Source organism: Saccopteryx leptura, chromosome 4 (genome assembly GCF_036850995.1).
Source record: "Saccopteryx leptura isolate mSacLep1 chromosome 4, mSacLep1_pri_phased_curated, whole genome shotgun sequence".
Classification (NCBI taxonomy): domain Eukaryota; kingdom Metazoa; phylum Chordata; class Mammalia; order Chiroptera; family Emballonuridae; genus Saccopteryx; species Saccopteryx leptura.
The window spans coordinates 165868259-165893589 of NC_089506.1; the positions used below are offsets into that span (position 1 = coordinate 165868259).

General features: G+C 42.1%; 1 protein-coding gene across 1 annotated transcript in view; it reads right to left on the reverse strand.

The window, feature by feature from the left end:
• The window catches only part of FBXL17 (F-box and leucine rich repeat protein 17), a 685599-nt gene extending 671757 nt beyond the window's left edge, over window positions 1–13842 (reverse strand). Inside the window, exon 1 of the mRNA XM_066381970.1 lies at window positions 12713–13842. Within this exon, the coding sequence (XP_066238067.1) occupies window positions 12713–13708 (996 nt within the window). The 5' untranslated portion in view covers window positions 13709–13842. The remainder of the gene's footprint in view (window positions 1–12712) is intronic.
• Between the last annotated feature and the right edge of the window lie 11489 nt (window positions 13843–25331).

The window sequence follows — 25331 nt, forward strand, 5'->3', positions numbered from 1 at the left end:
CAACTGAGGTGTTGCAACGCGCAATGAAGAACTAATGATTGATGCTTCTTGTCTCTCTCCGTTTCTGTCTGTCCCTGTCTATCCCTCTCTCTGACTCACTCTCTGTCTCTGTAAAAAATAAATAAATAAATAAATAAAAATTAAAAAAAAAAAGAAATCACAGTAACATGAAACCCCATAAAGAAATAAAGAACACCAATAAAGGTAGATATCCATTCAAGTAAATATAAAATTCAGTATTAATGTATTTTTGGTTTACATTCCAATTCTAGATAACTGAAAAGACAACTACATAAAAAATAATAAACCTATGTTAAACTTATGGACACAAACATGTTCAGGTGTAATACATGATAATCACAACATAAATATATACTGCTCACAAAAAATAGGGGATATTTCTAAATGAATATGAAGCTATAAAATAACCCCTAAGTTTTGTGAGCAGTGCCATTGAAACTAAATTGGTATCTATAGTGTTAAGTGCTTGACATCAAGGTCGTTGTTTTTTTTATTGTAGTGTGTCTAACATTGAGTTTTTGATTGCCAAGACATCTATTTCAAAAGACATCAATCTTGAATAAACATATTGCCAACTACTAGCAAAACAACCAGGTCAGGATCTAGGTCACCACTATCCATGAAGGTCCCTCTTTCAGAAAGCCCTAGATTACCTAGATAACTGACCACTTAAATGACCTCATTTTTCCCTTCCTGTACCCTAATTCCTGCTCATGCCAATAAAAAGTAAACCCGCAAAACCCTCGACACACCACCTTTGGACCCTACTAAAGGCAGAGTTCCAGGTTCACATTCTCTACCTGCAACCTGACTGTGTAGCCCTTGAGCATGCTATAGACTCTCCAGGGTCTACAAGTAATATTGTTCCTCTAATTCTAATAAGAACCAAAAGAGTAGGCTCAACCATAAACAAGAGCCCTGCTGGGGAAGCTCACTAGGAGGGAGGTGTGCCTGGGCAAGCACTGTAGACATTGCTGACCAAGGACACTACAAACAATAGGCTCCAGGCCAACAGAACAGTATTAATCAAAGGGAAATAGTTATAATTAAATACAGTCATCCCTCACTATATTGCGGTTCACTTTTCATGGTCTCACTGTATTGCAAATTTTTAAATATATATCTAATATATTTAATTTTGTATTGCAGATTTTTCACTATATCGAGGGACTCTGCAGGATATAGGTATTTTAATATACTTATTTTAATTATTTTGCAGTAAAATAAGCATTTTCTAGCCTACAAAATGGAAACAATATTAAAAAATATTTAAAGAAACATTAAAAGAATACAATCTATTCACTGGTGAGCACCCATATAAAATTTTAAATGCTGTTAAAGTTACATAGGTTTAAGAGTGTAGAAAGTGTTTAAGAGCATAGAAAATGTTTATAAGAGTGTGGGAAAGGTTCAAAACAGTGTAGGAAAGGTTTATAAGAGTGTGGGGAGGGTTTATAAAGCCTTAAAATATATATAAATAATAAAATAAATATAAAGTCGCTGCTTCACGGATTTTCACCTATTGTGGGGGGTTCTGGAACCTAACCCCTGCAATAGACAAGAGACCACTGTACAGTATGTATCACTTGAACAATAGGAATACATTCTGAGAAATGTGTCATAAGGTGATTTTGTCATATAGATATTGGAGTGCACAAGCCTACATGGTACAAAACTAGGCTATATGGTATAGACTACTTCTCCACCTGTACTGAATACTCTTGGCAAATGAAACACATACAGTATATTTGTGGAGATCCACAATCTCCGTGTGAACTGGGAAGAACACATTTAGGCTTAGCCATTTTCAAGTCTGCCTTCACCCTTTCTTTCTGCTAGCCTCTCTCAGGTCCTACCTGCATACATGCATAGTTTCACAATAAGCAAGAAATAAAGCTTATCCTTTTATAATTGTTTCATTTCCAAGGTATGCCTGTTAAATTCCTGGCAAGTCCTTTGCCCATCCCACTGGCACCACAACCTGAGTCTTACAAATATGTGGGTCTTCTGTGTTTGCTGCCCACCAAGTTCATCACTGTTAGTTGATATACAGGTTTACTCATTGCCCCAAACTGACTTAGCCTCTTGGGCATCAAAGCTGCTGATTTTCTAAACTCTAGTTTTGGCCAAAAGTAATGGGGTAGGGTGGCCACAATAGAAGCCTCATGCAAAAATGTTGTAGACCTCCACTCTTCTCACTTGAAGCTCTAGCAGTTTTCTAAAGAATCTGTGATGTGCCTTTGGCAAGTTTCCAAAGCCCAAAAAATTTGGGACAATTTTACCCAGTTTTAAATTTGTTTTCTCGTGAAGAGGAGTCACCAAACTCTTCATGCTGCCATAGCTGGAAGTCTCCTTATGGGTATTCTTTTGCTCGTCCTCCTCATTTTACACATGAGAAAACTAGGATTCAGGGAGACTACATCATCTGTTTAAGATTAAAGCACTAAATGGTCTTAATGGTTAGTTATCCCTTACAAATTGAAAATATGACAGACAGCATGGTCATTATAACCAAGAAGCATCTTGTTTCAAGTATGTCTGAATGTGGCTCTGGTCAATGGCACAGTAAACAGAGCATCCTCCCAGAGCACTGAGGTCGCAAACTCAATCCTGGAATTGCTGGCTGGATCCCAAGGGTGCTGGCTCAACCCTAAACTCACCAGATCGAACCGAGGTCAGGGCTCTTATGAGAAGATTTCAATGGGTGCACAACTAAATGGAACAAGTTGATGCTTCTCTCTCTCTCATCCCTGCCTCTCTCTCTTTCTCCTCAACCCCCATCCTTCCTCTCACTCAAAAAATAAAAATAAAAAAGTATCCCTTTGGATAGTACCTTCTTTAAACATTGGTTTTCTCTCTTGTAAAAGTGAGATGATCATTATAAACCACAAGTTATTGACTATATCTAAGTGTACCTAGATGAGTCTTATTCATCCAGGTCAAAGGAAATTCAGTAAGTGGGTAAAGGAAAGATAAAACCAGTACCAGTGAAGATGGATAAAAGTAAAAGGGCAAAATACTAAGTTTACATATCTATGCATATATAATAGATCTTTCCACATGGTTTATGGCAGGCAACCTGCACAATGGCCCCCAATGATCCCACTTCCTGGTATTTACATCTGTGCAATCCTATCCTCTTGAACATTAACTGGATTTACTGATTCACTTCTAATGAACAGAGAACAGAAAACATGATAGGATATTATTGTTGAGATTAACTTAAAAACAAAACCCTGGCCTGACCAGGTGGTAGCTCAGTGGATATTGGTGTCACCCTGGGACACTTAGGACCCAAGTTCAAAACCTGAGGTCAGCCTGACCAGGTGGTGGCGCAGTGGATAGAGTGTCGGACTGGGATGCGGAAGGACCCAGGTTCGAGACCCCAAGGTCGCCAGCTTGAGCGCAGGCTCATCTGGCTTGAGCAAAGAGCTCACCAGCTTAGACCCAAGGTCGCTGGCTCCAGCAAGGGGTTACTCGGTCTGCTGAAGGCCCGCGGTCAAGGCACATGTGAGAAAGCAATCAATGAACAACTAAGAAGTCGCAATGCGCAACGAGAAACTGATTATTGATGCTTCTCATCTCTCTCCATTCCTGTCTGTCTGTCCCTGTCTATCTCTGCCTCTGTAAAAAAATAAAATGAATAAAAATAAATAAATAAAATAAAAAACCTGAGTTAAATGGCTTGAGTGAGGGATCACCCAGCTTGAGCACAGATTAATGGACATGACTCCATGGTCGATGGCTTGAGCCCAAAAGTCACTGGCTTGAACCCCATGGTCACTGGCTCGAGCAAGGGATAACTGGCTCAGCTGGAGCACCCCAGTAACAGCACGTATGAGAATCAATTAATGAAAAACTAAACTGCCACAACTACGGTTGATGCTTCTCATCTCTCTCCCTTCCTATCTGTCCCTGTCTTTCTATCTGCCTGTCTAAGTAAATAAATAAATAAATAATAAGGCTCTGGCTTCCAGTTTGTGCATTCTCGGATCTGTTGCTCTGAAGGAGCAAGCTGCCATGTTTTAAGCAGCCCTATAAGAGAAGCCCACATGGCATGATAAGAAATTTAGGCATTTGGTCAAGAACCACTGAGGACCACAGGCCTGCCAACAACCACGCAAGTAAGCTTGGATGGGACTTCTCAAGCCCCAGTCAACAACCTAATCACAAGAGACCATGGATCAGAAGGACCCAACTAAGCCACACAGGTATTCCAAACCCACAGAAAATATAAAACAATAAATATTTGTGGTTTTTAAACCACTAAGTCCTGGCATAGTATGTTACACAGAAATAGATACTATGTTGAAAGATTCCTGCCTTTCTCTGTCATTAAAATACTATCTCACCTATACCCTAACTCGTCAGAAAATAACCACTCTCGCCAAAACTATCTTCTTAACTGGTTTAACAAATATCTGCATACTTGTCCTGAGGTTTCTATAGGAGGTACTAAGACATGAAATTAGTTCATTGCCTTTAATATTATATAGTCAAAGGCATTTCTGAATTATCTTTGGATAATTTGAAATTCAAGAAAAAGCATTTCAAAGGTCGCTTTGAAAAAAAGAGAACATAGGTCTGCAAAGGACTGACCTGGAACAACATGTGTGTAGAATAAAAACTACAAAGGAGGGAAATTACACAGGAATAAACCTAGATGGCATGTACCTCAAGCCAGGAAATTGCTTTGTTTAACAGAAGCATGTCACCTATGGCACAAACATGACAGAAATCCAAACTAAATTAAGTATTCTAAGGATGTAGAAAATCCAGGGATCTAGCATCTTAAATTTTGTTGCGCTTCCATCACTACCTTCATTTACAGAATGAAAGATGGCTTACTTTTATAATCCAGGTGATTTATCCATGAAAAAAGGAAAGGAAGTTTTAAAGGACAAGCAGCTGCCTTTTGTGGTATAACTTGAAAGTTGTACATATTGCTTTCACTCACAGCTTAGTGTAGTCACAGGACCACACCTATCCACGAGAGGCTAAGTGTCTAATTAGGTGGTAATGCGCCTAGCTAAAACATAGTGGATAGTATTACTAAAAAATATATAAGGGAAATGGATATTAGAAAACAGCAGTGACTGGATTAAAAAACAAACTTATGCCCTGGCCGGTTGGATCAGTGGTAGAGCGTCGGCCTGGCGTGCGGGAGTCCCGGGTTCGATTACCGACCAGGACACACAGGAGAAGCACCCATCTGCTTCTCCACCCCTCCTCCTCTCCTTCCTCCCTGTCTCTCTCTTCCCCTCCCGCAGCCGAGGCTCCACTGGAGCAAAGTTTGCCCGGGCACTGAGGATGGCTCTGTGGCCTCTGCCTCGGGTGCTAGAATGGCTCTGGCACATGCGGGAGTCTGTGTGCCTCCCTGTTTTCAACTTAAGAAAAAGAAAAAAAACTTATTATTCTTGATCTTTAGTGGCATATCTGGATAGTACAATACAACTAAGCTATCAAAAACCAGAAAATGTATGTCATACCTGAATTAATCACTACCAGGCTGACATCCAAATATTTCTAAGCCTTGAAAGATTCTTGGGGGTAGGGGGTATGGTTTTTCTTTTTTTAATCTATTTTTTATTGAGGTATAATTGGTATATAATGTTGTATTAGTTTCAGGTACAATATAATACTTCAGTATTTGTATACATTTCAAAATGATGACAATTAACTCTAGTTACTATCCATCACCATACCTTGTAACAGAAAAAAATTTTCTTTCTTATAAAGATTTTTAAAATCTCTCTTAGCAACTTTCAGATATGTAATACAGTATTAACTTCAGTCATTATGCTGCACATTACATCCCCATAGCTTATTTATTTCATAACTGCAAGTTTATACCTATCAAAATATTCAATTTTTGAGTGAGACTTTAGTGTATTAGAAAAGACTTCAGACTGAAAAAAAAACTTCCAGAATGCACTGTTGCTTAACACTTGATCACACCTATCTCAGAGAACCATATCAATCTTAAAAATCAACAAAACCAATACTTACCTTTGACCATTTCACATCTTGATGAAGAAATCTTATTTGTTATTAGATACTACTGCAAAAAAGAGTTAAGGTTTATGAAAACTAAACTTGTAGAGCAGGGGTCTCAAACTTAACTCAGCATGTGGGCCGCAGAGCAAGATCACAGCCATTCAGCGGGCCGCACTAGGTCTACAAAAGGCAACTGTTACGCAACACTTTTCTTGAACTTCGTGGATTAGTCTGTGGGCTGCACAAAATTGTTCGGCGGGCCGCGAGTTTGAGACCCCTGTAAATGTAGAGCTATTTTACATTGACTGTTTCCTGCGTGTCAGGGGCTCTGCTAGGTATCGTGAGAAATACAGAGGTATTATATGTGCAACACAATATTCCAGACTACATGTTGTATGATGCCAATTATATGAAATTTTGAAAACTGGCAAAAGTATAGAAACAGAAAGCAAATCAGTGAGTGGTTGCCATGGGCTAGGGTTGGGAGCAGAAACTGACTGCAAAGAAGCACAGGAAAAGTATTTGAGGTGGTGGGGTGTTCTAAAACTGAATTGTAGTGATGACTGCACAGTTGTACACATTTATTAAAACTCAAATTCTACACTTATATGAGAAAATCAAATATCACTAGAGCTGCTTTTTATAAAGTCTACAAGCTCTATATTTTCATTATTTTATCATCTGTCTACCCAGAAGCTTTAAATTACTGTTTGAAAAAAAACACAGTCATATACACACATAGCACACATTTTGGTTGGAAACTGAGTAGATAATATCCTCTGAAATTGTCTCAGAATTAACTATTTAAACTAAGTTCAATTCCTCTGGTCTTTTCAATTTTTTTTCCCATGTATATCACATCTTGCCTTTTTCTTAAATATTCAACTTATATTGCCTGCCAAAAGCTTGGAAGTAAAACCTACTAAAGACCCTGGCCAGATAGAGCTCAGTTGGTTAGAGCGTCATCCCAATATAACCAAGTTGTGGGTTCAATCCCAATCAGGGCACATACAAGAATCAACCAACAAATGCAGGACCAAACTAAGCAGGACCACAAATCAGTATTTCTCTCCCTCTCTCTCTCTCACCTGTTTTTCCCCTCTCCAATATTAATAATTTTTTAAAAATCTACTAATCTGTTGAATAAAGTTCCTTTCAGAAAAACAGAAACACAAAACATACTCCTGGTATTTTTCTAGCCAGACATAGGGAAGTCACAGACTATAAAATTATTTCCTCATCTAAATTTAAAATAATTTCTCACAATTACTAAAATTTAAAGCACAACAAACTAATAAAATCCCAACAATTACTACATAGTGTTACTTTATAGCAAACTCAGATATTATAAAATTTATACAAGAATAAGTTTTATTCTAAATCCAGTCACTAAAGACATTTTTAAAAGTATTTTAGGAGGAGATACTGAAAAACAATGTGTTCTTTTGACATTATCTCCATTATTCTTTGAGGACTTCTTTGTGTTCTGGCATAAAATATTTCAGGCTCATCTTGTCCTTTCCTTGTCCTAGCACTGAAATTGGCTATTTCTCTATGGAGCACTGATTCCTTTTATTGGAGAATGGTATTCAGAAACAAAAATGTGTATGCTAAATGTACTCATTACTATTGGGTATTGCTGCGCCAAGGCCCTCTCTGTGGCAGAGCTAGAGAATACGTATTTATATATGATAGATGTAACCTACCTTCCATTACTGCTGCTATTTTCTTTCTCCACATATATGCCTTTACCACACCACTTGGACACCGCTTAGGCCAAGACTTGGGCAAGACTCTTGATAATCATAAAATAGGATATTTCACCAAAGTTCAACAACTATTATGGTAACAGTAAATGCTTTCATATATGCCTTTACTTGCCTTCCCTTACATTCCTTATCATTTATACAACCTGATATCCAAATTGGAAAAGAAAAACTCAAGTTTATCCCCTTGACTCATTACAAGGCACCAAAATGGGCCCTGGCCGGTTGGCTCAGCGGTAGAGCGTCGGCCTGGCATGTGGGGGACCCGGGTTCGATTCCCGGCCAGGGCACATAGGAGAAGCGCCCATTTGCTTCTCCACCCCCACCCCCTCCTTCCTCTCTGTCTCTCTCTTCCCCTCCCGCAGCCAAGGCTCCACTGGAGCAAAGATGGCCCGGGCGCTGGGGATGGCTCTGTGGCCTCTGCCCCAGGCGCTAGAGTGGCTCTGGTCGCGGCACAGCGACGCCCCGGAGGGGCAGAGCATCGCCCCCTGGTGGGCGTGCCAGGTGGATCCCGGTCGGGCGCATGCGGGAGTCTGTCTGACTGTCTCTCCCTGTTTCCAGCTTCAGAAAAATACAAAAAGAAAAAAAAACAAAAAAACAAGGCACCAAAATGTATAGACTTATTAAAATGAGAAAAAAAACAAAACCTCATCTTTTGGTAGCCTAATTAAGTTAATAAAGATTGCCTGGCATTCTTCAGCAAAGAAAAATCTTAAATCTGGCTTCCTAAGGATACTTCATTTCAGTGCTGATTAAAACCATCCCTAGAATTCTAAAGACATACCTTCTAGAGCAGGGGTCTCCAAACTTTTTACACAGGGGGCCAGTTCACTGTCCCTCAGACCATTGGAGGGCTGCCAAATATGGTGGTCCTCTCACTGACCACCAATGAAAGAGGTGCCCCTTCCAGAAGTGCAGTGGGGGCTGGATAAATGGCCTCAGGGGGCCGTAGTTTGGGGACGCCTGTTCTAGAGGTTATTTGGTACTGGAGCCTTAAATCAAGCATTCATGAAATGCTTCATATAATTCAGTTCCTCTTACCCACTAGTAATCTACATTCAAAGCTTTAAAAAGTGGTTATTTTTTTACTCCTTTTCACCACTTTCATCCTTGTTAGCACATCTGAAAAAATAATAAATCAGATATGTATGCTTTCCTCCTAAAGCATATTTCTCTCTTATAAAACTCTTCCTTAAACACTAAAGCAACTTGTTGGTAATAATAAAGCTGTAAAAATAAAGATTTAACACCTACTGACACATTATCAAGGGTACATGCATGATGAAGCAGTTTTTTAATGGTGGTGGTGGATTTTGGATTTCTCACCTAGATTCCTTTGATAAGAAATAGGTCTGCTGACAGCAAGATATCTAAACATAGCACATAAAGTCTCTAAAATTTAAATATAGATCACAGCATATCCAGTTACTCAAATAGTAATTATAAAGAAAAATATTCCACTGCTATCATTTGGTTAAATTGTTGCATAATGGTTCTACCATATAAATATCTAATTATGGTTATCAGTAGGTACGGTTGCTTAGTTATAAAGGCAACAGGCAACAAAGATCCAAGCTAGCTTATTGGATCCAAAACAATCCATTAACCAGTCAAAGATCAACTATAACAGGCTTAAGTGCTTAAGAAAATACTACTCCCTCAGTTGACCTTTGATGAGCTATTCCTTGCTTCTCAAATTTCTTATATTAAAGACCACAATTCAACCCTACAGACCCAATTTTAAATTAGCCTCTGACTCATAAAGGCTTAGAAGTCAGTGGTTTGGTATAAATTCCTCCTCCCCCTTCATCCCCACCCCCATTCAGGAATCTCTTTCATAAAACCTCTGAGAGAAGATTATTCAAGCCCTCTTACACAGAATATTGAAAAGATCTCTGGACCTGGAAACACTAAGCTGGGTTCCATTCCAGGGTCTGCCATTCACTATCTAAAATGTCTTAAGTAAGCCTGTATCTTCATGCATAAAACATGGCGAAAGACCAGATGCTGTCAAAGGTCTCCTCCTGTTCTGAAGTTACTTAATTATGATTTCTAGTGAGGCTCACTATTTCAAGAAAGAACTCATTTCATTTTTACACAGCTCTTATTGTTAGGACTTTCTAAATTTCCAAATATGCACATTCTTCAACACTGAAATTCCACTTCTTGAAATCTACCCAAGATAAAAATGACTACATGTACAAAGAAAAACAGAAAAAGGAAAAAAAAAAGCCTTAGCATTGTTTGTAATAATAATTAATTAGAAACATCCATTACCAGGGTAATAAATACAGTGTGGTATAACACTACGGGATACTATGCAGCAATTAAAAAGAATAAAGGAAACCATTATACTCTCTAATGGAAAGACCTCCAAACAATACTGTAAACTAACAAAAAATAATTGCAGAACATGAACATTTTGATTCCATTTATGAGAAAACTATGAAGATTTACTCTACAACGATGTGTTCTGAATCTGCACGGTCCAGTACAATAGCTGCCGGTCAAAAAAAAAAAAAAGCCCTGGCCGGTTGGCTCAGCGGTAGAGCGTCGGCCTAGCGTGCGGAGGACCCGGGTTCGATTCCCGGCCAGGGCACACAGGAGAAGCGCCCATTTGCTTCTCCACCCCTCCGCCGCGCTTTCCTCTCTGTCTCTCTCTTCCCCTCCCGCAGCCAAGGCTCCATTGGAGCAAAGATGGCCCGGGCGCTGGGGATGGCTCTGTGGCCTCTGCCCCAGGCGCTAGAGTGGCTCTGGTCGCAACATAGCGACGCCCAGGATGGGCAGAGCATCGCCCCCTGGTGGGCAGAGCGTCGCCCCATGGTGGGCGTGCCGGGTGGATCCCGGTCGGGCGCATGCGGGAGTCTGTCTGACTGTCTCTCCCTGTTTCCAGCTTCAGAAAAATGAAAAAAAAAAAAAAAAAAAAAGCTGCCGGTCAACCTTTACTATTAATATAACTATTGTGACTGAGAAACTGAATTTTATTTCATTTTAACTACTTTAAATTTAAATAGCCAGATGTGGCCAGTGGCTAACTGTAGTTGACAGCACAGACCTAGAAGAACAATCTACACTGTTAATAGTGGTTAGTTCCCCCTGGAGGAGAAACTAGATGGAAGGGTAGGGGTAAACAAGGCAAACTTTCGCTTTACATGCATTATCTGAATGTTTTAAAGCAAGTGATACCTATTATTTACATAAAATAAAATTTTAAAATGCATTCTTAATACTGAGCCAAAAGTCTGCCTATGAAGTATCACCAAGAGAATTCAATTTTTCTCCTTTGCTTTTGCCATACCTGAAAAAAAAATAATGGGCAAGTATGAGAGCTTTCCCTAATAACATCTTTTAAATCATATTTCCTCACATTTCTCTCCCTGCTCTGCATCCCCTTTTTTACAACTACAGTAACTTCTGGTACAAAAGGCACAAAAATACAACTGTGAAGGCTAATGACCCATTACCAAGCAAGCAGAGCATACTTTCTAAGAATGTTTCCCAACGGAGGTGATGGATTTGTGTTTTTCTATGCAACAATCATTCCCTTTCTAAATGTTTATTTTACTGGTTTTAGAGAGAGGAAGAGGGGGAGAGACAGGAACATCAATCTATTTTTGTATGTATCCCGACTGGGGATCGAACCGACAACCCCTGTGCTTCAAGACCATGTTCTAACAAACCGAGTTATCTGGCCAGGGCTAAGCTTACCCACTCTTGCTGTTTTAATTTTCAAGAGCACTACTATAACAATAAAACAAATGAAAAAAAAAACAGGATTATAAATATGCAAAAAGTCTAATCAAACAAAGTATATTGGTGACAGTAAGAGCTTCAGAAACAATAAAAGTAGTCAAATTTTTATCTAATTTTGTGGCTATTTTTAAGAATCAACCACACTGAAGAAGGTTTACATTTTTTAAGCTTCAGAAGGGGGAGAGAAAAGGGAAAAAGAGAGAAAATGAAGGAAATAACTTAACAATAATACAGACTTAATCACATAATTAAGTTTATCACTAGCAATGACAAAACTGCACATTTTCCTTAGTACTTGGAAGTGAGAAAAAGCTCCCACAGGACACCTACCTCTTCTCCGCTCACCCATCCCTCCCCAAAAATATTTGTCCTTACCTTCTAGTAACCTGTCTTCTTTTATGTAAGGGTTAAAATGTAGGAAGCTAACACAACATAGCATATACAAAATGGTTTTCAAGTCAAGCAGGCCTAAATTCCCCAGATGTGCCTCTTACTTTCTATGTGTGACCGTGGACAAGTCATTCAACCTCTTAAAGCCCCATTTGGCTGTAGGCTAAGTAGAGCAAATACCATTCCTGTCTTAGTACTGAAGGCACATCATATTGAAATAGCAGTTTCTTCTTCTGTAAAGTAAGAATGTTAACAATAGTTATATGTCAGAGCGATAATTAAAGGATTCGATATTATGTATATAGAGCTCTGGCACAGTGCCTGATCATAGTAAATGCTCAAAAGAAGTTCACTGTTATTGATACCAACTAACAGCTATCAAACCTGAAAGTAGTCTGAACTACTTTCGAATACTAATATGCAAAGTCTTTACCCGGTAAGTGCAATTTGCTCAATTAATTAAAGTATGTCACAGAAAACCTACGAATAGTTCTAGATGTTTAGAATCTAAACAACTGGACTGGGAATCTAATAATAGCTGAATCGTGCATAACAAACAGAAGCTATAATAAGGTATTCGGTAGACTTCAAGTTTTTCCACTTAAAAAAAACGGGCCGTAATAAGCACCCTCCCCATTGGTTTTCAATCTTCCTTCCCTTTGGCCGTCCGTGGCTGTCAGGGAGCCCCCTCCTCCGCGCTTAAGGGGAGGAGAGAGAGAACCTCCGCGGAGGGGGGCCGGGGTTGGGGGAAAGCGCGCATCCCAGCGCCATTCGCCCAGACCCACCTTGAGCAGGATGGATGGCGGCAGCTGGTTGATGTCTGGGGTTTCGGGGGGCGGCTCCCTCTGACAGTCGCAGGGGTTTTCGCGGGGCTCCTGACAGTCGGCATCGCCGCATTCATGCTGCTGCTGGGCAGGCGAGGGGGCGGTGCTCCCAGCTCGGACAGCGTCCCCGCCGGCCCCTGTGGGGGCACCTTCCGATGGGGGAGAGGAGGGCGCGGGGCAGAGAGGCTGCGGTGGCTGCTCGGAGCCCTGGCAGCAGCCGGCATCGGGGGGCCGCGGAGGCGAGGCGCCTCCCCCCGCAGGCCCGCCGCCGCCGCCGCCCCCGCCGCCGCAGCCCCCGCCGCCGCAGCGGGGCTGCTTACAGGGGGTACAGGCGGGAACCCCTGCCCCCTTCCGTTTGCACACCATCTCGGGGGGCGTGGGGGGCTCGGCCGGCGGCGGCGTTGTCCCCCGGAAGAGTTGCACCGCGACAGGCGGCCCCAGGAAGCGCACGGGCCCCACGCTGGCCAAGAAGAGACTCCGGCCCTGCTGCTCCCAGGCGGCGGCCGCAGCCAGCCCCAGCTCTTTACAGCAAGAGGCCGGCGACGAGGCCGAGGCGGCGGCGGCGGCGGCGGCGGCGGCCGAGGACAGCAGGAAGCGGCGGGCGGCGGCAGCGCAGTCCTCGGCAGCCAGGGCCGCGTAGCGCCGCGCCAGGTGCTGAGAGGAGGCGGCCGCGGCGTAGGCCCCGTCCCGCGGCGGCGGCAGCGGCGGCGAGAGCGGCGGCTCCTCCTCTGGGCCGGCGGGGGCGGGAGCGCCGGGGCTGTGCACGATGAAGCAGAGCATGCAGGGCCCGCGGAAGAAGCAGTCCCGGCTCCGGGGCGCCGCCGGCTGGGGGGGCGCCTTGGCCGGGGTCCGGCGGGGCAGCCTGAGGAGAGGGCGGCGGCGGCGGCACCAGCTGCAACAGCGAGGCCTCTTCTGGCTCGGGCGGTTACGCGGCTCCTTCGAGAGAAGGTGGCCCATATAGAAGGTCCCGAGGAGGGGGACCGGGACGGGGAAGCGGGCAGGCCCGGCGAGGCGGGCTCCCGGCAGCGGGGCAGGCCGCTCGCTGGCTCGGCCCCGGCCCGCGGCAGGGTCGCCCTCCCTGCGCGCACACACACACACACACACACACACACACACACGGACACACACGCGACGGTGGGGGTGGGCGTCAGCTGCGGGCCGCCTCGCGCCCGTCGGGGGCTACATGCTTTGCCCAGGGAAGCCGGGAGAACGATGGGCGCGAGCTTAGGGGACGCGACGGAGAGAGCGAGCCTGCCGGCTGGGCGACAGTCCGAGCCTAACCCGCCGGCTCAATCAGTCACTGCGGCGGCGGGGGGAACGCAGGGTCCCGCTCGGACCATTTTAACTGCGGCTCCGCCGGCGGCGCGCGCGCCCGCGACACAGCTCGGAGCCGCAGGAGCGCGCGGCCAGCTCGAAGAGGGGGCGGAGCCGGCGGCGGCGGCGGCGGCGCGCTCCGGACGGGGATGCGGGCGCCGGTTGCTCACTGGCAGGGACTGCTGGGAAGCTGGCCGGCCAGGGTGCGGGGCTCGCGGGTAACGGCGCACGCCCCTCCTTCCCGTAGCCTGAGGTTCGCGGAGGCAGCTGAGCCCCACACCCCTTTTCTGGGACGGGAGGAGACGCTTCCGAGCCAGCTGTGTGACATCCGTTAGCAAAGCTGCGCTGACGTCTGGAGGTGTAAGTTCAAGAACTGCCATTGGCCGGGAGCCTGTCGGCTCTTCCGCTCACCCCCAGCACCCGACTCGGACACCGTGGCCACTTAGGAGCGGTCAACAGGGTTCCGCCGCATGGCGGACCTGTGTCCCGGGCTGCTTTTTTGGAGGAATGGCACATGTGTGGGCCTTGGATGGTGCGCATCGGTGTTTTACCGTGAAGGGTTAATTGATAGTGCAACACTGTTGGGTTTCTCCACTTGTTTTCATACTTTGTTACTTGTGGCTGACTAAATCATAACTTTATTTCAGGATGAAAGCATATATCAGATTATTTATATACATCAGAAAGGGCAGTTTCTTAACCGAGTGATTCATCCAATATTCCAGGCTATATACATCTGCACCCTCGGAGTCCCATTTATCTATCCATCACATACCTAAAAAATGATTGTGCAGTGCCTACTCTATGATAAAATGGTTCTCGATAGATCTTGGTGACAGAAATGAAAAGGAATTAGGTTTCGCAGACAACCCTTTAGAAGCTTTGATTATAATGCTACCAGAGAGATAGGGCAATAAGTAGAGCTGTACTTGCTGAGAGATGGTTAGCTTTAACAAGGAAGATTGGAAGGGGCTTAGTGATGGGAATAAACCAGTATAAAGTAGGAGGTAAGGAGATTATAAGAGATAATATAACAAAGCCCTTGAGAAGATGGGATGGCAAGTACCGTAGGAGGGATACCATCCTCACTGTAATTGGAATGAATAAGGAAAGGACAAGTCAAGGATGGATTCAGGTAGGTTGATGGTCATGGCAGGGAAGTGAAAGGGTTCCTTTCAAATGGTCTCTGTTGGATCCTGGTTACCTCCTGAAGGGTGGAAGGAAAGTGGTGAATGTTTTAAAAAGCTACTAAGGATAACTTAAGAGAACTGACTGAGAAAGCAGTATTGCAAGATGCAAAGTCCATCCGCTTAGCATTGTTGAACCTTCCCACTACAGTGGCCAATCTCACCCAGCCTTCACCCAAACATACTGTCAAACCTTTGCTAATAATGGCCTCTTTGTCAAGAATGACTTTTCAGTCTGCCAGTATTCAGGGATCTCCCTTTCTGAGCTTTATCACGATGAGAAGCAAGAACAAGAAACCTAGAGGCAACGATTTATTAAAGTGTTTTACATACCTGTTACTGTCAATTTCACTTCCCAACCAGTATTGATCTACAGATACTATCCACACAGCTCTCACCCCTCTACCTGTAGAGGGATCTTCCGGGACCCCAGAGTTTAATTCTTGAGGACAGGAGGTATGGATTGACCAGGAGTTCCTGAAACCTTAAAACAGATCCTTGCCATCTCTACCGGGCCACACTTGAAATGAAAGGAGAAGGTAGTTTAAACTTTATTACTTTATATCAAAATTGTGGACCCATTAGTTTCATGTAAGTTAAATATACACTATAACCTAGCAATTTCACTTATAGGTATTGGCCCAAGAAAGATAAAAGCATATATCCACAAAAAGACTTGCACAAAAATGTTTATAGCAGCATTATTCATAATCACCAAAATTTACAAGCATCCCAGATGTCTATCAGTAGAGAATGCATAAATAAACAGGTATACTCATTCATGCACTACTAATCAGGAATTTTTTTTTTATTGATTTTAGAGAAAGGAAGAGAGAGAGAGAGAGAGAAACATCGGTATGGTTTTGTATGTGCTCTGACTAGGAATCAAACCAGCAATCTCTGCATATTGGAACGATGCTCTGAACCAACCAAGCTACCCAGCCACGGCCTAATCAGTAATTTAAAAAAAAAAAAAGGAAAAGAAAGAAAGCAACATGGCTGAATCTTAGAAACTTAGGCTGAATCAGACTCTGGAACTGGAGCCCTAAAACTTCTAATTCAAACTCCCCATGTGATTACAGCACAGACATCTTGACACCCTGCAGACTTCTTGAGAACTAGGTATATAATTTAACTTCTTGTTTCACAGGTGAGGCAAGTGACTCTGAGACTTTTGAAGTGGTTTCTGAAATTCACAGCATTCCCATTCCAGAGCCTTTACCACATCATGTAGCAAAGAGTGGTATATTACAGTAATGATTAAGTAAACTACTGTATTTCCCCATGTATAAGACGCACTCGCTTTTGGAAAATTTGGGGTCTAAAAACTGGGTGTGTCTTATACAGTGGTTGTAGATTTTTTACTTGCATTTCCTGCTTTTTTGACAGTGATGAGTTGTATGAATTTTGTGTTGAATAAAACGAGTTCAATAACTTTATGTAATACATTTTGTTTTTCAAATTTTGGACCCTAAAATTAAGGTGCATCTTCTACATGGGGAAATGTGGTACTGCTATTGTTACCAGAGCTGTAATGAGTACTAGAACTCATTACTCTAAATAATAATACTGATGATATTCTTAATATTCACAAACAATTAGAAGTAAGATAAATTGCTATTTAGAGATAATTGTAGCACTTGATAGTTTTGTTGCAAAATCAAAAGCAACCCAAACAAGGGGGAGCTGGCCTAGAACTATAAAGTAGGCCCATGTGTCACTGTTATTCTCAGATAGGTCTGAGTGTTTTGTTAAACGTAATTTCATCAACTGTGACCATAATAGACAACAAAAATAAGATGCCTCCATAATCATGTCTAACCACGGCAAACAGAAGAATATTCTCCAAACCACCAAAATGACCAAACATTCTAGGTAATATAAACTGACTTCTTTCTTGACCAATTATAACCTTAGCTTTGCTTCACTCTTCCTACCTCTGGATAACAATTATTAAAATATCCAATCATAGAATTACCTCTGCTTCCTGACAGCATCCATTTCAGAGCAAAGCCTTTCATTACCTAACATAAGCCCAATCTTATAAGTCTTTTACAGCAGTGGTCCCCAACCCCCAGCTGCGGACCGGTACTGGTCCGTGGGCCATTTTGGTACCAGTTCGCAGAGAAAGAATAAATAACTTACATTATTTTCATTTTATTTATATTTAAGTCTTGAGTGACGTTTTATTTTTAAAAATGACCAGATTCCCTCTGTTACATCCGTCTAAGACTTACTCTTGACTCTTGTCTCGGTCATGTGATACACTTATCCGTCCCAACCTAAAGGCCGGTCCGTGAAAATATTTTCTGACATTAAACCGGTCCGTGACCCAAAAAAGGTTGGGGACCACTGTTTTACAACACCTTAATGAGACCTTCCACAGTTTCTCAGTGTGTGTTACCTGCTTCCTTGTGACAAGACAACCCAAATTGGTTTTGTCTTTGGATGTGTTCCCGCTGGTTTTAGGCTGGAGGGTATCCATGTCTGTTATAGTCAAATGTCGCCACACTTCCTCCCTCCTTATGCTGTACACCTACCTTAAACTTAGGAAGTGCTGTATATCAATATCTCAATAAAACTGAAATAAAATAAAATGACATCCTCCTTTACTCTTTCCTCTTCTGTTTATATTTTTTATACCTCATTATTTTATCTTTTTTTGTTTTGTTTGTTTTCTACTTTCAGTCTCTTACAGTAGAATGTAAGCTTCATGAAGACAGAGACTTTAATTTTTGGAACATCATCTGGCAACTCTATGGAAGATGGACTGGAGGAGAAAAAGACAGCAGGAAGACTAGTAAGATTGTTCAAAGGGTCAGTGGAGAAGCCTTAAAAGCATGAATTAAGGCAATCATAGTAGTGATAGTGAAGTAGGGTGTTGGGCAAACAAGTGTGTTAGGCTTGCTTGCTTGTTCTTTGCCTGATTGGTGCGTGGCCACAGGGCAGCACCACATGTGTAAATGTAAGGCAGCAGGTACTTGCCTTCAGGGCAGCAGATTATAGATTGCAGATTGCCTGCCACCATTAAGAGGGGCCATTTTTGCTATTGTTTGCCAGAGAAGCCCCCCCCCCCCCCACTGCCTGTTTGATCTTTAGTCCAGAGAGAGAGAAGCGGTTTTCCCTGCCTGCTTGCTTACTGTTGCGAGACTAATAAACGAAATGGCCCACCATATTCCATCTCTACAGTTTCTTTACCATCTGCTCAAATCCAATGTGAACTTACATGGCCATGGCCACCAGCCTTACATAGGGGTAGGACAAGAAACATTTCTTATGTGGCGTTTTCAGGACTTAGTGACTTATTTATTATGATTTAGGTAGAGAAGAGATGATGGATAGGGAGGAAATAAAGAACTCCAAAATAGCCTGACCTGTGGTGGTACAGTGGTTAAAGCATTGACCTGGAACACTGAGGTTGCCTGTTCAAAACCCTGGGCCTGCCCAGTCAAGGCACATATGGGAGTTGATGCTTCCTGCTCCTCCCCACCTTCTCTCTCTCTCTCTCTGTCTCTCTTCTCTAAAATAAATAAATAAATAATATGTTTTTTAAAAAACTCCAAAATACTTATTTTCATATTTGAATATAATTCAAACCTGAGGTGGACCTGTTTTGTGATATAGATTTACACTGAAAAGCCAGTATATTAAAATGTTGAAAACAGTTTAAAAGGAAGACCTTTTCTTTCTTTTCTGACATAGAATACTGTATTTCCCCATGTATAAGATGCTCTCATAAGACACACTGTAATTTGGGGGCCCAAAATTTGAAAAAGAAAAGTATTACATAAAATTATTGAACTCAAGTTTTACTCATCATAAACTTTGGACAACTCCTCATCTGTGCAAAAAAGCAGAAAATGCAAGTAAAAAAATCTACAATCACTGTACAAGACACACCCAGTTTTTAGATTCCAAATTTTTTAAGAGGTGTGTCTTATACATGGGGATATACGATATTTTCTCTTTGAAATTCACATTTGCCTATAAATGAAACCCATGTATCAAAAGTTCTAATGCTTGCAGATGGGTAATCATGGTTGTTATAAGTGGCTAAAACATCCTATAGCACCAATGACAAAAGTAGAGCACAGTTAATGTACCCTTGATCCCACTGATTGTGGTAGATACAATTAATGTCCTAAAAAGACACTCTTGGGGCAGAAGACATTATTTTATGCATCCAGAAAGCATGCAGCACCACAAGTATTCAATAAATGTAATTCTTTATTGAATTGTATTTTTGTTGAAATACTCAAAGCCAATTAACAAGCTTTCAGAGAATTCCCTTCAGGAGGATGATCTGTCATCTTCAATAGTTTGCTTCAGACATATATCATACAAGTTCAGCTGCTGCCTAGACCAGTGATGGGCAATCTTTTGAGGTGTGTCAAAATTCGCCAAAAAACAGCATAACTCAGGTGGTGTGTCACTTCGAGAAAAAAAACCATAATTTCGCGATATTTATAGTTTAAATAACAAAAATGTATAATTGTAATATATAACTGTATTTAATAAACCATAAACTAATTATTTAACTTAACTGCTTAGTGACTTCTTTGTTCATCTGTCAGTCGGTTTCTTTTGTTGGTCTTGATATCATTTAACTTGTGTGGGGTGCTGTGAGCTAAGATAAGTGAGGGGGAGGGGGAATTCTTTAACTAACCTGCCTATTAGTGACTTTTTGTTGCTGAATTTCATTGGCTAAATCTTCAATTGAAGGTTGGTATTTTGTACACTTCAAGCCCAAGTAAGCGCTACTAACTTCATCTGTCAATCTGTTTCTTCTGTTGGTTTTGATATTATTTAACACTGAGAATAAGGTCTCACAAAAGTACGTAGAAGGAAAAATTGTGAGTAAAGCCATTGCTATATTTTTCAGGGTGCTAAAAGTGTCTGGTAATCGGTTCCAGGCACTATAAATTTCCTGTTCGTAGTGGCACTCCTCTTGATTCTCCAAGCAGCACCTTTCCAGATTCTCAAGTTTTGACCTCAAGTTGACAAACACCTGAGCCCAGATGCTGTCTTGAAATTCTGCAAGTTGCATCTTATGTAAATTAAGATGGCTGCCGCTATTTATAATGGCGGGAAATGGCACCCATAGCATAGACCCTCGCCTCTCCCAGCCTCCCCCTCACTTATCTCAGTAATGATGGTCAATTAGAAATCCACGACACCCCAGAACAGTAGATTGGATGATGGTTGCTGTGGTTATGTGGTTGCTGGTAATGGCGATCACAGGGCCCCCAGAGATGCGTCCCCCACAGCATTCCGCTGCTCCCTGCTCCGCCAGCGGGAAGTGAGGTCAAAGATCCCCTAACGGCCTAACCAGAAGTCCCAGAACTAGATGCTCTGTGCCAGAGTTCTGTTGTTTTGGCCTACAGACCTCTGGCATAGAGTGTCTACACCAGCGGTTCTCAACCTGTGGGTCACGACCCCGGCAGGGGTCGAACGACCAAAACACAGGGGTCGCCTAAAGCCATCAGAAAATACATATTTATTATACAATACATTTTTAAATAAAATATGTATGTGGTCTACACTACAGCAAATGTTTTATCCTCGGCTACTGCACCTGGCTGTGCAGGAGCCGAGGATGAAACATCCTTCTCGGCATGCAGCCCCATACCTTCTCTGGTATGCAGCTGCATGTGGCCACGTGTCATCGAAAATGGCTTTGTGTGTCAGTGCTGACAAGCATGTATAGGTTCGCCATCATGAGCCTGGACTGTTCTTCCTTCAGCTCTTCTCATGATTGATGCATCCTCAACTTCCAGGTCTCAACCCAAACATCGCCTCAGCACATGTGCTCCCTAGTTACTCTTCACACCACCCTGTTCATTTCCTTCACATCAGCTACCACAGTCTGCATTTGTACTGTTTCAGTATTATCACTTCCATCAAAATTAACCCCTATGTTGTTTACTTGGGAATCACCAGCACCTATAAATCGCTTATCAGCTGCATTTTAAAGGCAGATTATCCAGGGTGGGCTTGATGTAATCAAGTGAGCTCTTTAAAAGAAGGTTAAGAAGTCAGATTCAAAGTAGCAGATGCTTTGTGGTTGGCCTTGAATGTTGTAGAGAGCTATGTGGCGAGGAATGGTAGGTGGCTGCTAGTCCCTGGCTATTGGCCAGTAATAGGCTAACCTTCAGTCCTACAGAATCTGAATTCTGCCAACAAATACCTAAGCTTGGAAGATAACCCCAAACTACAAAAGAAAGCACTGCCCCACTGACACCTTGATTTCAGCCTTGTGAGACCTAAGCAGAGAATCCAAATGAGCCTATACCAGGACTTCTAATACAGAGAAATAATTAATGGATGTTGTTTCAAATCACTACATTTTTAATAAGTTGAGGGAATAGAAAATGTATTCAACCACCAAGCACAGTCCTGTGGAAACCAGGAGTTGTAGTTTAACAGAAGAAAGCAAAACAATTATCTATAATTCTCCAAAGATTAATTCAAGCTCATGAAAAGGAACAGTTAACCAAAGGTTAATACAGAGAATTTATAGTTCTCTCACTTTTATATAAACTAATGGGATAATTGAGGCCAAGGTGTTTACTTTTTTTTTTTTGCTTAAGACTCATATATATCAATATATATTTTTTTTTACTTAAATGAAATGAATAAAACACAAAGATTTTATCATTTCTATTCCCTTAATTCTGTACCCAGCTGTATCCTCTAGTGGCTGATATTCTCTCATTTTTAACTGGTAAAGCAGGGCCGTTTGGAAAAAGAATTGTTACATGTATCTTCATAACCAACTTCATATTTTTCCTCCTTAGTTTAATAACAATTGAGTTTCTTATATAATTCTAAAATAGTTTCATTCTGATTCACAATAAACAAACTAAGGCCAGATAATTAAAATTACTTTTAGTGACTCCAATGGCTAGCTGCAGGTACACATACTGGCAAATTTGTAGTATCGCTATAATAACTAAATGTTGGTGCTCCAAGTTTGTTTGCTCTACTCCCAACTATAGTACCAGTAGCAGGTTGCCACTTCTTAAAATCAGGTTTTATCTCTCATTCTAGAAATAAAACAATTATAACCAGGATCCATAAACTAGATGAATTTGAAGAACCTTACGTTACATATGTAATCCCTCCTAGGACAAATTGAGGACAGAAGGGAGGCAGAATGGTGGTGACACAGGGGTCACCACTCCTCTGATCTTGTGTCTGAAATAGTTGGCTTTATTGATACCTGGATGATGAGACTCTCTTCTATTGCTTCCTTACACCAAGAGATCAGACATTTTTCTTTGTCACTACTCAGCATGTATTATCCTCCTTGGGTATAGAAAGGGATAATAAATTATTTGTTAAGTTATTTTCTTCTCTAGCCTGACCCGTGGTGGCACAGTGGGTAAAGCACAGAGCTGGAATGCTGAGGACACTGGTTCGAAACCCCAGGCTTGCTTAGTCAAAGCGCATAGGATAAGCAACTACTACAAGTTGACGCTTCCCTCTCCTCCCCCACCTCTCTCTCTCTCTCTCTCTCCTGTCTCTAAAATCAATAAATCTTTAATTTTTTTTTTTTTTTTTTTTTTGGTGACAGAGAGAGGGACAGATTGGGACAAACAGGAAGGGAGAGAGATAAGAAGCATCAATTCTTCATTGCAGCCCCTTAGTTGTTCATTGATTGCTTTCTCTATGTGACCCGGGGGCTACAGCAGACCAAGTGACCCCTTGCTCAAGCCAGCGACCTTGGGCTCAAGCTAGTGAGACTTGCTCAAACCAGATGAGCCCACACTCAAGCTGGCAACCTTGGAGTTTCAAACCTGGGTCCTCCACATCCCAATTCGACACTCTATCCATTGCACAACCACCTAGTCAGGCAGAAAAAAATATTTTTTTTTTCATTTTTCTGAAGCTGGAAACGGAGAGACAATCAGACAGACTCCCGCATGCGCCCGACCAGGATCCACCCGGCACGCCCACCATGGGGCAACGCTCTGCCCATCCTGGGCGTCGCCATGTTGCGACCAGAGCCACTCTAGCGCCTGAGGCAGAGGCCACAGAGCCATCCCCAGCGCCCGGGCCATATTTGCTCCAATGGAGCCTCGGCTGCGGGAGGGGAAGAGAGAGACAGAGAGGAAAGCGCGGCGGAGGGGTGGAGAAGCAAATGGGTGCTTCTCCTGTGTGCCTTGGCCGGGAATCGAACCCGGGTCCTCCGCACGCTAGGCCGACGCTCTACCGCTGAGCCAACCAGCCAGGGCCAGAAAAAAATATTTTTTAAAAGTTCTTTTCCTTTCTAAAAATACAAAGTTAGAGTCATACCTTATTATGAAAGCAATGGAAGAAATTCTCTTTAATCTCATAAATTATAATACATAAAATCCCTCAACTTTCTGGAAGGACACTTTATCATTTTATCACCTGTGTTATTTTGAGTATCTTTGGGTTTCAATTTTTTCTTGCTTTTTAATTATACATTACTGTTTGTAAATAATTTTTAATTTAGTTTGATGTTTGTTCAGTTATGCCTACAGCATGCAGTGATACAAATGCAGCCCTATTTGTGATTCGTTATTTCCCACTAACTACGTTAAGACAAAGGTACAAGGATTAAGTTGTATTGTCTAAAACCCAGTTGTTAAAGTAAACATAAACATGATCTCTCCTAATTTGGTAGTCTAACAACACTTGTTAAGAGTCACCTCTCCCACCCGCACTTGAAAAATGGGAATAAGTAATACAGTATATGAGTGTTAAGATCTTTTGCCCCCCCTCCAGGAGAATTGATTCAAAAAGCTTGAGAACCACTGTTACAGAAACCATGCTGTCCTTTGTGAGTTCTTTTCCTGTCACTGCTGCTTTATAGATTCATTCATTTCAAGCTTATTTTGGAAGTGTGTGTGTGTGTCTTGGGCTTCTTCCCAATTCCTATTGTTTTGCCTATGATTTTCCCTGACAAATCAATATAGTATTTCTTCCTATTTTCTTCCACATTTGTAAAAATTGATATCCCTAAATACAAGTGAATCAGGTCTAATTTGAATATTTATTTTGGCCCTGGCTGGTTGGCTTAGTGGTAGAGCATCAGCCCCGTGTGTCAATGTCCCAGATTCAATTCCTGGTCAAGGCATACAGGGAAAGCACCCATCTGTTTCTCCACCCCTCTCCCTCTCGCTTCTCTCTCTCTCACACACACTCTCTCCCCCTCCTGCAGCCATGGCTCAATTGGAGTGAGTTGGCCCCGGGCACTGAGAATGGTTCCATGGCCGCTGCCTCAGGCACTAAGAAGAGCTTGGTTGCTGAGCAATGGAGCAATGCCCCAAATAAGGAGAACATCACCCCTTAGTGGACTTGCCAGGTCGACCCTAATCAGGGCACATGCAGCAGTCTGTCTCTTCCTCCCTTCCTCTCACTGAATAAAAAATACAAAAAAAGTGAAATAAAAGAATATTTATTAAACTACAAATTGAAGGTGTCCACTGCTGACTTGTCACCAGGTAACACAACTGCAGACCATGATAGGTGCCATTTTCATGTGATGAAGGTCTAGAAGAATTTCTTAAATTAATTTCTTAAATTAATATTGTTTTCCACATCAACCATGAAAAGGTAAATAATATTCTCTGCATCACCAATATTCTGCACAGTCCTATAAATATTGCATCACCAATATTCTACACAGTCTCTGCATCACCTATTCTACATACACACACACACACACACACACACACACACACACACACTTTTTTTAACAAAGAAGAAAATTTACTTTGGAAGTCTTAAGAGAACTAAAGTGTGTTAGAATCATCACTAAAAAGATATGTGGAACACACAGTCCTTGAAAAGTGACAAGAATCTATAAAAAGCTGCAAGAAAATTTATCATTTCAAAAGGAACTTTAATTCTAAGGGAAATTAACTCTAAAACCTACTTTAAATTGTATTGCTTAGTTCATACGGTTTCATACACTCTCATTACCAACCAGCTTCCCCTCACCCTGAAACGTCTCATTTCTATCTGTGCCTTTCCATTTCCAGGCTACACCTCAGTGGTATTGAGATATGCTTCATGATTTCTTATAAATGTAGTTTTGGAGAATAGTC